Source organism: Heloderma suspectum, chromosome 5 (assembly GCF_057233095.1).
Source record: "Heloderma suspectum isolate Gila_16-S chromosome 5, 16-S_ref, whole genome shotgun sequence".
In the NCBI taxonomy this organism is placed as follows: Eukaryota; Metazoa; Chordata; class Lepidosauria; order Squamata; family Helodermatidae; genus Heloderma; species Heloderma suspectum.
In genome coordinates this window covers 8085736-8103857 of record NC_139462.1, presented here as the reverse complement: position 1 = coordinate 8103857, position 18122 = coordinate 8085736, and the positions used below count along the sequence as shown (strand labels likewise).

At 44.7% G+C, this 18122-nt stretch overlaps 1 protein-coding gene across 2 annotated transcripts in view; it reads left to right on the top strand.

Moving 5' to 3' along the window:
* ATRN (attractin) overlaps positions 1-18122 on the top strand; it is a 207288-nt gene that overhangs the window by 140002 nt on the left and 49164 nt on the right. For both annotated transcript variants that reach the window (XR_014791942.1, XM_084855303.1), the window contains exons 25-26: positions 5044-5105; positions 16094-16172. Coding sequence is in view for 1 of the 2 variants with exons in the window: in XM_084855303.1 (XP_084711429.1) it covers positions 5044-5105; positions 16094-16172 (141 nt within the window). In the remaining variant the exon portion in view is untranslated. The remainder of the gene's footprint in view (positions 1-5043; positions 5106-16093; positions 16173-18122) is intronic.

Genomic DNA, 18122 nt, shown 5'->3' with positions numbered 1-18122 from the left:
TTCTCAGGCAGTTGTTCTCTGGTTCTAAATCATAGCATACAGATAGTCCTTCAAATCATAGTGCACAGATAGTTCTTTCATGGGGGAGCTGTAATTCCCCCCAACACATATTTCCCGTGGCCTACCCTCCATGTCCTATTCAGGGCCTCTAAAATTGTGTGTGCCCTTAAAATCCCATAACCGCCTCCATCCAGCATCCTTCCTCCCACAAAAAAGACTCCTCCCACATGAACCTGCCTGTCAGATGTTTCCTTCAGAGACTCTCTTCCACTGCCCTTGTTGCCTGATGTCAAGCCGGTGGCTACCAGGTAGTCTTTTTTCTGTGGTGGGGCCCAAATTATGGACTTCTCTCCCCAGACATGCTGATTTTTCTGGTGCCCACTCTCTTGCCATTTAGCTGCTAGCAGGACCGGTGCCAGCCTGCAGTGGGCCCCTGGCACACTGCAGCCGATGGGCCTTCCACGTACATACTGCTTGCCTTGAGCCCTCCCTCCTCTCTTCCCTCCCTCCGCCCTTACTACTTCTTTTTTACCTGGCAGCAGCGGCCCTCCTCCTCCTCCTCCAGCCGACCCTGCTGGCAAAAAGAAGCGCAGCAGCAGCTGTCATAGAATCATAGAATAGTAGGGTTGGAAGGGGCATACAAGACCACCGGGTCCAACTCCCCGCCCCCCAGTCCAGACAAGCCTGCAGGGCTGGTACCCTTCACCACTTCTGTGCCCTCATTGGCTGTCCCTGCTGCCACTCCAAGGCAGCATCTGATTGGTTCAGATTGTTGCTACTCAAAATGTAAGGTAAAAAAAAGTTTTATTTTGAAAGGGAGTGGCATGGGCCCTGCAGGCTTGTTCAGCTGGCTGCCACTGCACTTCCTTTTCCTGGCAAGGTCAGCTGGGCAAGGAGGAGGACTGGAACAGGAGCCACCGCGGCAGTCTGGCCCTGGCAGAGGCTGCAACTGGGCAGGGCTGGGCCCTTTTGAGCCTCTGGGCCCTTGGCACCTGCCCACCCATGCCAGCCCCTAATCTTGGGCTTGGCTGCCAGGCAGTTTGTTCTGGCCTTTTTTTCTAATCATATATGAGATCTTTTAATAGCCTGTTCTCTGCTACTCTTTGCTAGTTCTGCCGTTGTCGCTTGTTGGCTAGAATGGTGTCGTGCCTTATTACTGCAAGGCACCTTGAAGTTGTGTTATGGTGAGAGTCGGAGTAGAAATGTTAAGAAAACAAAGGCAATGTGCAACCCCACCCCCACACAAATCCCCGAGTGGCCTCCCAAGTTATCTGCTACCTTTTCGATGCCACTTGAAGGCAGCTGCTCAGAGAATGGCTGCTCTTGGTTTGTAGGTGTCTTGCAAGAGGACAGTGATGCTGTAATTTTGGTTTGCCAATCTGTACCGATGAGGTTTTACCAGTGCAAAGTGAAGAGATGCTGATTCAATCCTTGGGGCGGGGAGGAGAGGGTGGGGAGATCACACTGCCAGTTCCATCTGTCACAAGCAGGGCATGAGCGCAACATCACTCTCCTGCCCATGTGCCCCAGCAACTGGTGTGCATAGTCTTGGTGTACGTAGCAGACAGTGAATTGTCCTCAATTGGTTGCCCTTTGTAGGTAACTTGCCCTTTTCAGTTCTAAGAGCTCAATCAAGAGGGCCTTGTTTCTTCAAAAAATAAAAATCTAACCCTCCAGCTGCTGTTGTACCATCTTGAGGTCAAGCGCAGCGTTACAACTTTTCTGCACAATGCAGTATCAAAAGCCAAAGTGAATGATCTTGATGATTTTTGGCGCAGCTTGGGAAATACTTAAATTTTTGTTTTTCAGTAGAGTGGCGAGTGCTTAGAATTCTGGTCACAGCAGCTTCATATTACCCTCTGAGTTCTGTTTGACTTCATACTTCTGAATGTTAGAACTCAGGAAATAGAGGTGGCAGGGAAGAAAACAGAAGGATTTCATGCAAGGCATGCATGGCGTTTTTTCTGTTTGTTTTATCTGTCTGGAAAGTCTGGGTGTTTTCAACTTTGTGAGTCTCTGTGCACTTTTGTGTGGTGTGTTAATTTGTTTTGGCATTCCATTCTCTGAAATATGAACCAGAAAACCCTTGAAGCTCTTTTTGCACAGCCAGATTTCAAATACCTGGCTTGCTCTCTAATTTGATGAAATGAAATATATAGTATGCACCAGCTTAATAACTTGAAAGATTAGCGTCCTTGCTATTGGTTGGGTTGGTTAGTGCTTCTCTTACTGTAAATCAACATCAAGCCTCCTTAAATAAGTCTGTTGCAAAAGGAATGAATGCAGAGTTCCTCTTCACTGTTTAGTGTGTAGCTCCTCTCCTCTTTTCCTTGGTAATATCTTAATGTGCATCTGATTCTGATGTTTCAAGCTACTTCCAGGAACTCAAGTTCAGGCAAATGTGAGTTCTCACAGATGTATGTATGTCAGAATACGCCCATTTGATCTGAACAAGAATAGAGGGTATTTAACTCCATCTAGACTGAATAAAACTTACACAACATCAGGATGTGCTAACACTGGAGTAAATCTGTTTCACATTTACTGGTGATGTTCTGGAAGAGTATTGTATTGGAAATCAATTTTGTCCTGTGTAAAAGAAATGGCGGGTTATGCATTTATATTAGACTTGTTGGTTCTGTTTTCTTGTTTAAAAAAGGATCTTGAAATGTTAATAAATCTCTTAATAATTGTTATGATGCCAGTAAGGTATAATTGGGGGAGGGGGGGAGATCTAATGTCCATAACAGCATGGCTGTTAAGAGTTTGGGATCTGGTGTGTATAGTCAAATTGACTAACGTTGTGTGTGAGAGAAGGAAGACAAATAGATTAAGTTTGTTAAAATACGCAATGTATTGTATTTTAGAAGGATAAAGTAAAAGATAATGACCAATCATTCACACTATTGAAAGGGATATAAATGTGCTTTAAGATGTAAAAACCTTCCATCAACTGCATGGTGAAAAGTGTAATCTCAGGTTTTTAAAATCATAAGTAAGAAGAATGCTTCCCTTAAATTGCCTTCAATTTTTCCTTCAATATTTCAGTTTTCATCCAAAATCTGAGGATCAGGAGTAGGCCATCTCTGTCATGCTTCCAGAGACTGTTCTGAGTGACTGACTCTAGTGACTTTCACATTTAAAATAAGGATTGGCTAGCCAGCTTTCACAGTGGCACGCAACTGAGGATAGCTGCCGCCAGCTAATTCTGGAAATATAGTAGTTGTTGAGAATAATAATGACATAGGGCTCTGTGAACCTCTCCTGTTTGTGCCCAAAGCCCAGAGAGAAGCTACTGCCTCGTGGCAAGGTAGTACAGCTGTGGATGTCCACAGTCCTGGCTGTGGACTGGTTGCAAAGATTGGCAGGCAGGCAGGCAATAGTTAGAAGCATGCTGTGGCAGTGCAACATCAGGACCTGGGACAGCACACTGTACCACAAGAGGTAGTGATGGCAACCAACTTGGATGGCTTTAAGAGAGGATTAGACAAATTCAAGGAGGACAACAGGTTACAACATAATTCCTTGACCAGGATCAGTTTATAAGCATCTCAACAAAAGACCCAATCAGCCTTGGGTTCAGCACAGATAATAAATCCAAATGAGTTTATAGTTCCAGCCAAACCAGGAAGCTTTCCAGGTCATAAAGACGTTGCTTCTAGTGAACTCTACTGCCAGTTGCTGTAGTTACAGTACAGGGGAGTGGCTGCTAAAGATCACTATTGGACACTGGATCCTGGCAGGGAAACCCAGCTCACAGATGTGTACTGCACCTCGCCGGATGCCTCTGTTCCACCCTCTTTAGTTGACCACACCTCTTAGGACACACCCCAGAAGCCCACTCTCTTGCTGCCCCGTTCCTGTGGAAGATGTCGCTGGTCGAGAAGCTGGGGCCTCGGTCAAGGTCAGGTCTCCCAGCTGAGTAAGATAGGCTGTATCAGCGTCCTGAGTCTCATCCCCTCCTGGCTCGTAAGCTGGTAGGAGGCTTGGTAGAAGTGAGTGCTCAGGTGTCTGGCTTCCCATGGCTGGGCCTGGCTCTGCAGCTTCCCCCTCTGACTCAGAATTGGTGTCACAGGCTATAGCTCCTGCTGGGCTGGAGCAAGGTCTCACAGCAGTACTGGCCTGCTGTGAGACTTCCAAGTAGTTTGGAGTACTGGCCTGAAGACTACGGGGTTTTTTTTTAATATACTGCTGAAGAGAGTGTTAGGCCCCATCTGCCTGTAGGGGCTCAGTTCTCCATTAAAAGGATCATGCTCTGTTTCTGTGGTGTGTGCTCTGGCGAGGCTGGTAGGTCTTCTGCCACTTCTGGGGTTGGCATGGTGGCTATGGTAGGATGCCTGGAGCAGAGGGGGTTTCCCGGGAGGATGTTGGTAAGGAAACATGATTGGAAGCAAGATCTAGAGGAAGTACAGTCCCGTCATGTGGGTCTGGCTCTTCATCCAAGGAAGGTTCTGCAAGAAGGGCTGCCTCAGTAGCTGCTGCTTGCCAGGTCTTGTCAGGGTCTTTGTTGCAGGTCTCCTCTTCTGATGCAAACATGTCTGAGTCTAGATCCTGGAGCCCTCTGATTAAACTTGGCTGGCTTGCCAGCCACCATGCTATCTCAGCCTTCTTCAGTACTGTATTGAAAGTAAAGCATTCTGAAGTATCAGCTCTAGAATAATGGCAAATAATTAGTGCTCAGATTTGTAGTGTGTGCGTGCCTGTACGTGTGTGAGTGAGAGAGAGAGAAGTGACAGTCTGTTGATTGTGATCATAGTTCAAAGTGCTGTACGTTTAGTGTGCTGCTGTTCTACTGGTGGTTTTAATAGGATGTGACATTTTATTGTTTCATATGTTGTAAGCCTCTTTGGGTCCATGGTACAAAGGCAGGGTATTAAATCTGTAAATAAAATGCCACTTTTCAATGATGGGTTGTATGCTAACATTATCTAATGAAGCAGGATTTTATTGTGACGGTAGCCCTGGCAATGGCATAGCTAATTTGCAGCCAGTGTTTCTGAATTGCAACAGTAAAGAATTCTGTCTTTGTTTTTCTCTTTGCAGATTGCATTTTCGCAGCACAGTAACTTTATGGACCTGGTACAGTTCTTTGTCACCTTTTTCAGGTACTTTCCACTCTAAAATAAAATCTTCGTCTGCCTTTATAAATAATAACATGTTTAACTTGTGAATCCACCTTGTATTCGAGAATTGCAAATCTGTTAGCTTTTTTTTTTATGGTTAAATATTGATTGGTGCATGGCTTACATAAAACTGCATGCTCTAAACATGCCCAGAACACTCTTGGGGGAAAACATATCTGCACGGCTTGAAATCTCCAGTCACAACCCATCCTCTTGGAGGACAATAGCTGCTTGAGTTCTGACTTCAGTTTGTTTAACTCAGGGGTGGGCAACCTTTTTAGACCAGTGGCCACATGCTGTTGGCAGTGGGCAGGGCCTGGCCTGGTAGTGGGTGGGTCCAGGGTTGGCACCCCCTTCACCCTGCCCAAGACAGGTGTGCACAACCTTGCCCCATATTCTCCCCCCCTCTCTCATGTGGAGGACTGGCATGCAGGAAAGGGGAGAGTTAACTCTCCCCGAGGACCAGTGGAGGGTTAACTCTCCCCACTTGCTCTCCTTCCTATCCCAATTGCACTGGACAGCTTTTTGGCAGGCTTGCGGGTGTGCCATTGTGAAAGGGTCATCCTCGTATGCAGGGAGGGTCATCCCTGTGTGCCATGCTGCCCACAATTGGTTTGGTGGGCTTTGGAGAGTGCAGCTTTCATGGAGAGGATGGCACACTCAAATGATCCTCCCCATTAGTTGCACTCCCCCAAGCTCAGCTGTTGGGGTGGAGTGGGGAGCATGACTTACATGGGAAGAATGGCCATGCCCATGCACCGTTCTCCTTGTGAATTTTGCAGTTCTTCTAGCCTCTGCCAACCAGTTGATCTCGGGGCTTCGGGGAGTACAATTTGCAGGAGAATTCAGCAGAAGCAAACTGTGTGTGTGTAGGGGTGGGGTGTTGGGGGGTGGTAAATACTGTGGTGGTGGCTCAGGCAGCTGCGTGGGCTGTCCTTGAAGGTATCCGAAGACTGCTTGCAACCTGTAGGCTTTCCACATGTGATCTAAGTGGTGTGCACACACACGTCTGTGTGGATTCTGAGTATATCCAATTGAAGCAAACCTGAAGAAGTTCCAAGGTGACATAGGAGTTGAATAGGAGTAACGCTGCAACAGAGTTTTGCTTGATTCTCAGCCAGGATCTCATGTCAATATGAGCCTGTTATGAAGTACCCCCAAATTCTGCTGATCTGAGAAAATGTGGCCTGTATTTGGACGAGGACTAAGGTTTTTTGGTCTTGGAGAAGGGCAGAAAAACAGGTCCCATAGGATGTTAAGGCCTTGCACAACCCAAGAGGAGATGCAGACTTCTTACATAAACTTTCTGGCCAGCCACTGTGCTCTGATTGCTTTAATTCCTCAGTTAACACTTGCAAATTTCAGATCTTCCCTCAGGACAAAAACTACAGAAGCCCCCACCATGAAAATATTTTATGCTGATTTCTAACCTTCCTGTTTAAGCCAAATAGAAAGCAAAATAAAGAATTCAATGCTTTTTAAAGCTGTAAGAAACCCAATATTGTGTAAGCAAACATGACTACATGACTCTTTTGTCACCTTTGCTGAAGACCCGTCACCAAAACCCCCCTGGCTATCTAAGGAAGGCTGAGCGCCAAAGAACTGATGCTTTCGAACTGTGCTGCTGAAAAAGACTTTTACGGGTCCCCTGGACTGCAAGGAGGTCACATCAGTCAATCCTAAAGGAAATCAACCCTGAGTGCTCATTGGAAGGACAGATGCTGAAGCTGAAGCTCAAATATTTTGGCCACCTAATGCGAAGAGAAAACTCTCTGGAAAAGACCCTGATGCTGGGAAAGATTGAAGGCAAAAGGAGAAGGGGACGGCAGAGGATGAGATGGCTAGATAGCATCACCAATGCAATGAATATGAACTTGAGCACGCTCCGGGAAAGAGTGGAGGACAGGAAGGCCTGGCGTGCTATGGTCCATGGGGTCACGAAGAGTCGGACACGACTGAACGACTGAACAACAATCTTGCTCACCTGGACCTGTGAAAGCCAAAATATGCAGCCATTCACTCCCATCCTATCCTCACATCAAGAAAGAAAGAAAGAATCCCATTGTCTTCTTTCTTTTAGGTGTTAAAGTATGACACCTAAAAATCCATTTTCCAACATCCTTGAGTAATCTTGAAAGACTTGTTTTGTTTTATTCTGATTATTACATCCTGAGAGAAAAAAGATAAAAACAGCAACCGAAATTCATAGAACAGCAGAAGGAAAGAGGACTCCTTCCATCCTTTCTGCTCAGAAGAGCAACCCCCCCTTTCTTCCCTTCTTTCTCCCCTTCTTTCCCAGAGAAGGAACTCAGCAGAGTTTCCCATTACTTTACAAGCCAGCCAATAAGGAGAGGTAAATCTTTGCATCATCTTTTCTTCCCCTTCTCTCTTTTCTTCCCTTTTCCTAATATTCCACCCAATACCAACCTCCAAAACTCCTAGGCTTTAGTTCTTTCTCCATCCACTTTCTCCCCAAACCCTGCATTTGCTCTAAAACTCTCTCTCAATCCCCCCAAATAGTCTGTTACTTCCCCATTCAAATAATCCCAAGCTGAAAGCCTTCTCTCTCCTCTACACACACACACACACACTTTTCTATGCATTCCAGGATACTTCACTATTGATGTTAAATGCTTATCTTTAACCTTCTGAGTGTTAATGTATGATTCTAATTCCCCAAATGTATGTATAGTCCTAATTCCCCTGATGTGTGATTTTAATTCTTGTAAAATTCCCCTTTAATAAATCAAAGAATTGCTTTCAAAGACCTTGTGGTCTCTGACGCTGTCAACTTTTTTGGGCGGGTATCAGGTTTTCCTAAGTGCCCAGAGCTCAACGCCAAAAGATCCCTCAGGTTCCCTCACAAAGTAAAAATAGAATGGCTTCTGAATTTGTTTCAATTGAAGCTGCTTTAAAACCAAAGAATGAGCTTTCTAAGCTACAGAAATTTGTAAGAAAACATGGAGAATGTCCTTGGGTAGCTGGATCATTTAAGACTCGAGATCCAGTAGCTACTGCAAAAGAACGTTATGCAGAGTTCTGTAAGAGATTTTGTGGAAAATTCAGGCCTGACAGATCTAGAAAATTAAATGAAGCAATGTGGACAATTTTATGTGCCTTGGTTGATACCAAAGATATGCTATATGAGTGTGAACATAAGTTGCAAGAATGCAGGGAACAATATGAAAAGAAACTTAAAAGAATGTGAAGAGGAATATAAGAGTGAGTTGCAAGTCTGCAAAGGAAGTGTGCATTAGAAGCAGAGATGGATGCATGGAAGAAAAAGAGTGAATGGGAGAGAGAGAGACTTGATTTTACCTCTGAGAAGTGCAAGTGGGCTTCTTGGGTGAGTGACATGCAAACAGAAAGAGACATGGCTAAATGGGAGGCCAACCTAGCAAAGAGAGTTTAGAAGTTTCCACAAGCCATGAGAAATGTCAGGCCACCATTCAAGAGCTACAGAAACATCTCAGCCTTCACAGAGGAATCGTAGCAGTAAGGATGGAAGACAGCCTTCCCCCAACCCCACAGTGCCCATATGCCCCTAGATGCCATCCCCCAGACTCCATTTAACCCAGAGTGGCAAGAACCACAAACAAGGGAAGTCAAAGCTGTAGCTCCAGTAGTGGAAAGAAAAGTTAATAGAAGGCCAGATGATGAAGCAGGAACTGAAAGGGAAGATATCAGAGAGACCGTAAGATGGACACCTACTCACGCAAAATTAATAGCAGATCAGATAGGACCCCTGAACAAGGATGCTGTAATTCTTGGTTGGCAAGAGTCCACCAATCACATCCTTCTGCAGATGCCATGGATTTAACTCAGCTGGCCTGTGCAGCAGCTGTATCTTCTGACTCTGCACACTTATTTTATTTTATTTATTTATTATTAAATTTATTAATCGCCCATCTGGCTGGTCACCCAGCCACTCTGGGCGATGTACAACATACAATAAAACAGTTTAAAACAATAAAATTCTACAATAAAAACATTTCCTAAAATACCCTAACCCACCCCAAATGCCTGCCTGAACAACCACGTTTTTAATGCTTAGTCAGGAATAAGTATGATGAATTTGCAGACTGTTAACGCAGAAGAATGGATGAAAAACCTAGTGAAACTTTTTCATTCTGGGCAAAGTTTGCAAGGATTGTTCTTTTTAGAAAATCAAAATTCTTCAGAAAACCCTGAAGCATATTTAATTAGGAAAAAGTTTTTGGGAGCACTGTCTGATACTGTTTCTCTGGTGAACAATCAAAGAAATTTTAACCACCAGAATTTCATGAATGCAATCTTGCTGTTGTTGTTCAGTTGTTAAGTTGTGTCTGACTCTTCGTGACCCCATGGACCATAGCACGCCAGGCCTTCCTGTCCTCTGCTCTCTCCTGGAGTGTGCTCAAATTCATATTCATCGCATCGGTGATGCTATCTAGCCATCTCATCCTCTGCCGTCCCCTTCTCCTTTTGCCTTCAATCTTTCCCAGCATCAGGGTCTTTTCCAGGGAGTTTTCTCTTCGCATTAGGTGGCCAAAATATTTGAGCTTCAGCTTCAGTATCTGTCCTTCCAATGAGCACTCAGGGTTGATTTCCTTTAGGAGGGACTGATTTGACCTCCTTGCAGTCCAGGGGACTCGTAAGAGTCTTCTCCAGCACCACAGTTCGAAAGCATCAATTCTTCGGCGCTCAGCCTTCCTTATAGTCCAGCTCTCACAGCCATACGTTGCTACTGGGAAAACCATAGCTTTGATTATACGGACCTTTTTTCGGCAAGGTGATGTCTCTGCTTCTTACTATGCTGTCTAGGTTTGCCATGGCTTTCCTCCCAAGGAGCAAGCGTCTTTTAATTTCATGGCTACAGTCACCGTCTGCGGTGATCTTGGAGCCCAAGAAAATAAAATCTGTCACTGCTTCCATTTCTTCCCCTTCTATATGCCAGGAAGTGATGGGGCCAGATGCCATGATCTTAGTTTTTTGTAATGTTGAGTTTCAAACCAGCTTTTGCACTCTCATGGCTATCAGGGACATTAAGATCTTTCCTGTATAGATCTTCTGTGTATTCTTTCCACCTCTTCTTAATCTCATCTGCTTCTGTTAGGTCCCTGCCTTCTTTGTCCTTTATCATGCCCGTCTTTGCACAAAACATTCCCTTGGTATCTCTGATTTTCTTGAAAAGATCTCTAGTCTTTCCCATTCTATTGTTTTCCTCGATTTCTTTGCATTGTTCATTTAAGAAGGCCTTCAGGTCTCTCCTTGCTCTTCTCTGGAACTCTGCATTCAGTTGGATATATATTCCCCTTTCTCCCTTGCTTTTCGTTTCCCTTCTTTCTTCAGCTACTTGTAAAGCCTCCTCAGACAGCCACTTTGCTTTCTTGCATTTCTTTTTCTTTGGGATGGATTTTGTTGCTGCCTCCTGAACAATGTTACGGACCTCCGTCCATAGTTCCTCAGGTGCTCTGTCTATGAGGTCTAATCCCTGAAATCTATTCCTCACCTCCACTGTATATTCATAAGGGATATGATTTAGGTCATACCTGAATGGTTTAGTGATTTTCCCTACGTTCTTCAATTTAAGCTGAAATTTTGCAAGAAGCAGCTCATGATCTGAGCCACAGTCAGCTCCAGGTCTTTTTTTACTGACTGTATAGAGCTTCTCCATCTTTGGCTGCAAGGACATAATCAATCTGATTTCGATATTGACCATCTGGTGATGTCCATGTGTCGAGTCGCCTCTTGTGCTGTTGGAAAAGCGTGTTTGCTATGATCAGCATGTTCTCTTGGCAAAACTCTATTAGCCTTTGTCCTGCTTCATTTTGTACACCAAGGCCATGCTTGCCTGTTATCCCGGTGATTTCTTGACTTCCTACCTTAGCATTCTAATCCCCTATGATGAAGAGGGCATCTTTTTTTGGTGTTAGTTCTAGAAGGTGTTGTAGGTCTTCATAGAACCGATCAACCTCAGCTTCTTCGGCCTCAGTGGTTGGGGCATAGACTTGAATTACTGTGATGTTGAATGGTTTGTCTTGGATTCGTACTGAGATCATTCTATCGTTTTTGAGATTGTACCCCAGTACTGCTTTTCCCACCCTTTTGTTGACTATGAGTGCTACTCCATTTCTTCTAAGGGATTGTTGCCCACAGTAGTAGATATAATGGTCACCTGAATTAAATTCGCCCATGCTTGTCCATTTTAGTTCGCTGATTCCCAAGATGTCGATGTTCAATCTTGCCATCTCATGTTTGACCACCTCCAGCTTACCTTGATTCATTGATCTGACATTCCAGGTTCCTAAACAATATTGTTCTTTACAGCATCGGACTTTCTTTTCACCACCAGACACATCCACAGCTGAGTGTCCTTTCAGCTTTGGCCCAGCTGCTTCACTCTTTCTGGCGCTACTTGGAAATTCCCTCTGCTCTTCTCCAGTAGTATATTGGACACCTTCTGACCTGAGGGGCTCATCTTCCAGTGTCATCTCTTTTAGCCTTGTGATACGTTCCATGGGGTTTTCTTGGCAAGAATACTGGAGTGGGTTGCCATTTCCTTCTCCAGTGGACCACATTTTGTCAGAACTCTCCACCATGACGTGCCCATCTTGGGTGGCCCTGCACGGCATAGCTTATGGCTTCACTGAGTTACGCAAGCCCCTTCGCCACAACAAGGCAGTGATCCATGAAGGGGTGACAAAATCTGGGAGGTCTTAATTTCTGATAAAATCTCTTTGAAAATCAAACCAAGCATGGATCCTCTGTAAAGATAATTTACAGAAGACTTATTTTCCAATTCTTACCTATATAGATTTTGAAAAGCAGTTTTTCATTTCATAATAATTTTAGTAGTCTTACATTAAGCATGTCGGTATTGTAAGAACAAGGTTCTGAACAGGTTTCATACCTGCAACTACATGTAATCTATTTTCAAATTCTCTCATTGATTTGAATCAATGAAAATTGAATGAAATATTCCTTCATTTCAAAATAAGATTTTAAAAACTTTTGTTGGCTGCTTTATCTCTTATATAGAAAAGCAGGATATAAATGATGGGAAATTAATCAAGTCACACAGTTTGGGCATTCCTGCACACAGTTTTGATTTCTTCCCACTCTTCAGTGCACAGTAGATCCAGCTTGCAAGCTGTCTTGCCATACTTGTGCTGGATTAGCCCCAGATATTCTCAGAGTCATTCCTTGCTTAGTGGTTAAGACGCTGAACTGCAGACTGGAAGGTCGGCAGGTCAGCAGTTCGAGACCAAAGTGCTGCATGACGGAGTGAGCTCCTGTCTGCAGTCCCAGCTTCTGCCAACCTAGCAGTTCAAAAGCAAGAAATTGCAAGTAGATAAATAGGTACCGCCTCGGCGGGAAAGGTAAGCGTTCCGTGCACCTCGGTGTTCAGTCATGCCGGCCACATGACTACGGAAGCGTCTTCGGACAGCGCTGGCTCTTCGGCTTAGAAACGGGGATGAGCACCGCACCCTAGAGTCGGACACGACCGGTTGGGGACACCTTTACCTTTTTTTAGCCAGAACTAGGCAGAGGATGGTGCTAGTCCAGTGAACCCCTGTGTCATACAGGCACCCATACCTTGTGAGGTCTCTGCAGTCATTTGTGGAAAGGCCCATAGCTCAGAAGGTCCCAGGGTCAGTTCCCGTCATCTCCTCTTCAAGAGTGTCTCGGGTAACAGTACTTGGAAAGGTCTGTCTCTCTCTGTCCTTGGGTAAGACCCTAGAGAGCTGCTGCCAGCCAAAGCAGGCAGCACTGGACCACATGGACCAATCGCCTGCCTCAGGATAAATCACCTTCCTCCGTGGCTGTGCACAGTATCTCCTTGGAGAAGTATGATGCAAGGGGTGTTAAAGTTGATTCTCAAGGTTCTTGGCTGCTAGTTCAGTTTTTTTTATAGCTTTGCTTCTGAAGCACATGACAAATCATAGGGGTATTTACCGGAAGCCTTAAACACCTGTCCTGGAGTTGCACTGCCTTGTAAATATATTCAGGGGATGGTTGGTCAACACCTGCTCTACCAATCCCTGCTAATACTGCTGACAGCTGCTGTTCCCCAGTCTCTGGAGGTATTCCACATGCCCGTCCCTTCCTGGAGTTGGTACGTTGTGCACACTCTGATGGGGTCCCTGGTTGTGGAGGTCTTGCCACCCAGCATTTAGTGGTGGGCAGACCTTGCCCCCACCACAACGTTGTTTCCAAGGTCGGTGTTTGACTTTTCCCTGTGGTAATGCATGGCCACCATTCATTTATCAGGGAGGGCCTTAGCTGTGTGGTAGAGGCCTCTGCTTTGCATGCAGAAAGTCCCAGCCTCCATCCCTGGCATCCCCAGGTAGGGCTGGCAGAGACTCCTGTCTGAAACCCTGGAGAGCTGCTGCCAGCCAGTGCAGACAATACTGAGCTAATGGTCTGACTTGGTATAAGGCAGCTTCCTGTATTCTGATATATGCAGAACTAAAGGGGTGCACTTAGCAGCATTGGGGTGGAGGCTAAACCTGGCCCCGGTGCCACTGTTTTAAAGTGCAGGGTGGGTTTTGATGCCTCTTAAGTTGTCCTGGTTGTAGCCCCATAAAACTGGGTACCATTGGAAACTGAGGTGGTTTCTACCCACATTAGCCTTGCTTCTCCATCAGCATAGCCCCACCATTGGTTCTAGTTGCTGGTTACACTGATGTGGCAGAATCTCTGAACTGGCATTTATATGTATGATTTCAGAATATTGTACCTTAAATAAAGATTGATCGTTGGGATTCAGAGTTCTGACACTTCGACATTTGTAACCGTAACAAGCAGACTCTGCTGCCTTTAGGTGTGCTGTTGATAGACCTCCTGCTGAAAAAAGGACTGTACCGTATGGGCCTTTCAGCACTTACAGGGATCTGCTGCCTCCTTGTGACAGTTTACAAAAATATGTGCCGTCTGTTGCAGAAGCATGAAATGTTATTGAGGGTGCTGAAGAGAGGAATTAGCTGCTGGATATTCCACAGAATTCTCTGGAGTCAAAAAATTAAGGCATAGCAGATATTTATGGCAAATGAGGTAGAGGAGGGTAGCAATTCATTGGATGTTGTGACAGGCCCCAGTTATACTCAGCAGGGCTTGGCTGAGGCATGAGCCTGGGGTGGTTGTTTCTCCCCCAAACCCTTCCATGATGTAAAAGAACGTAAGACTGCCACAGCCATTGGGCAAATGCGATGCGGGCTACTGTCCGGCGCGTGGGCTCCAGGGGCTCCAGTTTGCCTCTCAAGAGCTGCTGCTGCTGTACCTGTTCTTGCCATTCCCTACCTCTGCCACTGGATGTAGCAATGGTGGAAAGGGGTTGTGATTGGAAGACATGAATGGGTGGTACCACAGGGCCTTGTAGTGGGGAAGCACAGCTGTTTGGCTGTCTAAGAGGCTTTGGGAGGACTGGCTTAGAAGTATTCCCTCCCTTTACTTAGCCCCACCCCATCTCTCGCCCGCCACCTCATTTGGATCTGACAAGAATTTGCCTTGCCTGAAAGCACTCATTTTGGGCAAATAAAGCCCAAAGAGCATAAGAACAGAAGAGCCATGCTGGATTGGCCCAAAGCCCTCTCTAGTTCAGTATTCTGTTCCCAGAGCGGATGACCAGGTACTAGTGGAACTCCATAGCGGGATATAAATCCCCAAACCCCCTCCCGCTGTCGTTCCCCAGCAGCTGGTGCCGGGAGGCATACTGCCTCCAATATTTGATATAATATATAGCCATCATAACTAGTAACCGTTAATAGTCCTATCCTCCATTATTTTGTGGAGAGGTCAGTGGGAAAAGCATTAAATAAGAACTTGTATAAAAAGTTTGCAGGTCTCTCTTTATATTGTCTGTCGATTTAATATATACACACAGATTGTGTGTATGAGAGAACAAGATTTTCAAGGATGCTTTATTAATGGACTTTGCATTTGCTTTGGTGAAGATGAAATAATATTTGGGCAAGCAATTTTCTGCCCTTTATGTCAAGGTTGTAAAGTGGAACGAGTGGTAGTCACCTATCTAATTGCAGGGGGTACTATTTTGAAGGTTATTGAGATAATGACATAATGTGTTTGCTGTGTTTGGCAAACTTCACAGTTAATTGGATCAAACATAATTACAGAAAGATCTGGATAAAAGTATTGACATGTGAAAGCTATTGGAGCACCTCTGTCTTTCACAGATGTAGAAAAATAATGGAGCGCTTTTGCAAAATGAATGTGAAATGAGAAAGCCAGTATGGTCCCATGGGTAAAGTATTAGATTTGGCTTGGGTTCAAATCCCAGCTCACCCATGGGGCCGTTCGTTGACTTTCGGCATGACGCTCTCCTAGCCTCACATTCCTATCTGAAAAATGGGATAACAGTGGCCTCCTTTGCTTGTTCTTTTATGAAGATTAATGATAACATTTGGCTAGTATCTACTCTGTGCCTTGGGGAGAGAGGGTGCCTATAAATCTCAGTGAGTGAATAAATCAGTATGGGCAGGGTTCATTTTCTAGTTCAGCTGGTGTCATAAATAAGACGTTACCTGAGATTTAGAAGGAAACAGAACAAACATTCTTTATTTAAAATCCCTTTTGCATATTTTCACACATTGCAGTTCCGTTTCCCTAGCTGGGTCACACTGAGATCTACATTTGCAGGGCCTTTTGTCACCATTGTCAAGTGATAACTTGGTTGAATTATGTTGACATTCTCAAGTGTGAAGGCAGGTGATGTGGTCTCTTTCTGGCTTTGTCATTCACCCTTCACAGCAGTGTATTTTGCTTGTCTCTCCCCCTCCCCTTTGAATGCCACGAGACAGCGACATGCATCTTAATGTTGCCAAGTACTTCATGTGCCATTAGTATCTGTTGACAGAAGTTCATGAAAGCACAATGCTATTATAGTTGGTGTAGCTGCTGCATTTTCTTGCATCACAAGCAAGAGGGAAATTCATTATAGAGCTTGTTTTATTTTCTCTCTTTTTTTTCAGCTGTTTCTTGTCTCTCCTCCTTGTGGCTGCTGTGGTTTGGAAGATTAAGCAAAGCTGCTGGGCATCTCGGCGGAGAGAGGTGGGTCAAAATGACAGAATTGCTGCCTTCTGAATTGACCTGTAAACTTTGTGTCAGTTCTTTGCATCAGTTCTCATAAGAGATGCCAAGTATGCAACTGAGCTGCTTTCTGCTGGTAAAGGGGTATGTCAGATATTCATTTGCATTGATGTTTTGGAATACATCAAAATATGAGTGATTTTAAAACAACAATAATGTGACATCCAATAAAAAGCCAAACCCCTGGTAAGAAGCCAAACCCACTGACCCAGGGCCTCAGAGGTCCTCTTGCAAGCACTCTTCACCCAAATTCTCTGAATTGCAGAAAATGGAGAGGGATTTGTTCCTTTCATGCTAGCTTTGCAGAAGACAGAAATGGCACGAGACATACATTTATGTCTCTGAAAGCGCTGCTAGAAATGAAGCAAGATGCAGCCCCTCCTCCTCCACCACTTTTGCAGGTGCATGCTGCAGGTGTAGAGGAGGGAGAGGGGCAGGGTCTTGCTTCACCATCTGCAAGGCTTTGGAGGAAGCAAGATGCAGCACAGTTTCCCCTCTCAGCTTTTGCCTTCCTCAGCATCTCCATAGGCATTGGGAGAAGGGGAAGAGTCTCTGAAACCACCCAGAAAATGGAACATCCCCTGGCCTTCATTCCCAGTTCTCATGCTAGAGAACTTCAAGACTGTGTCTTGTTTTTCAGAGCTTTTTCAGAAGCAGTGGGAGTCTCTTGCACTGCTTCTGTCTTATGCAGAATCCTGCACAGAATGAGACAAGACCCAGCTCCTCCCTTTCCCTTGTCTGTGATGTGCAGAACACTTGGAGGAGGGAAAAGCTGATGCTGGCTGCAAATGATGGCTGGCTTGTAAGCCAAGTCAGCATTCCTGAACCCCTGCACTGGCCCGGGTTTTAGAAAATTCCCGCCAACCAATAGAGAAAAATTATATTTAAGCTCTCTGTTGTGTCTTGGTGCTGTAATAATTTCACAAGCACACAGTAGAACAAGGATTGAAAACTTTATTAGAGCCAAGGCAAGGTTTCTTCTGATTCCTGATAACTAACAAAAACAAAGGGAAGTTAAAGTAAACTAAAGCAACTGCTTTGCCCCCGAGGGTCCGTGTCAGAATTACAAAAGTTAAGGAACTTCGCCACATTCCTGAATGCTAACATATATTCCTTGTATGCTAACAACCTATATTCCTTGCATGACATAACAAATGCTGTCTTTCCTTCTTATCCATTCCTTTCCAGAACATTCTGAACCCTTTGCTTTATATAGCATATGGCGAACCAGTGAAAAAATATGTGATATGCACACAATATTTTGTGGTGACCTGAAATCCCTTTTCTTTAAAACTAGGGACAACATTGTCTAGATGAAAAGTAATTCCGAGGTAGTGATTTTCAAATGAAAGGTGTGACAGTATGTTCTGTGGGGAGAGGGGATAGCTGGCTTTCCTATATGGAAATCATGTTGGAGAGTGGAGTCTCATACCATCTGTACTGGGCTACTGGGGCAATTTTTTCTTTGGACTGCTTGCAGTGTTGCTCTCTGTCCTGCTCTCCATGTTGGAAATTAGTCAGGAAAGCAGTTAGCTAAGCCCGATACTGAGATTAAAACAGTGGTCTTAAACTTGCTAGACAGATCTGCAGGTAGATTCAGGGGACACTTGAAGAAAACTGAAGACTTTTCAAGAATAAAAGAATAATAATGCAGTCTCAAACGGGACACTCCAAAGGTGTGGTGGTTACTAATAAAGCAAGCTGATCACTGTATTTAAGCATTTAGGCAAGCAATAATGGTTGCTACCAGGCTGAAAAGAGGTCATTTTATTTTCTCTTATGTAGTTAGGAAAGGCTCGTACAAACATAATATTTGAGAGCCATTCGTAATTTGTATAAAAATATAAAGATGGCTGGAACTAGGCTAACTTTTCCTCTATATAGTCCATTTAATATATTCATATGAAATTG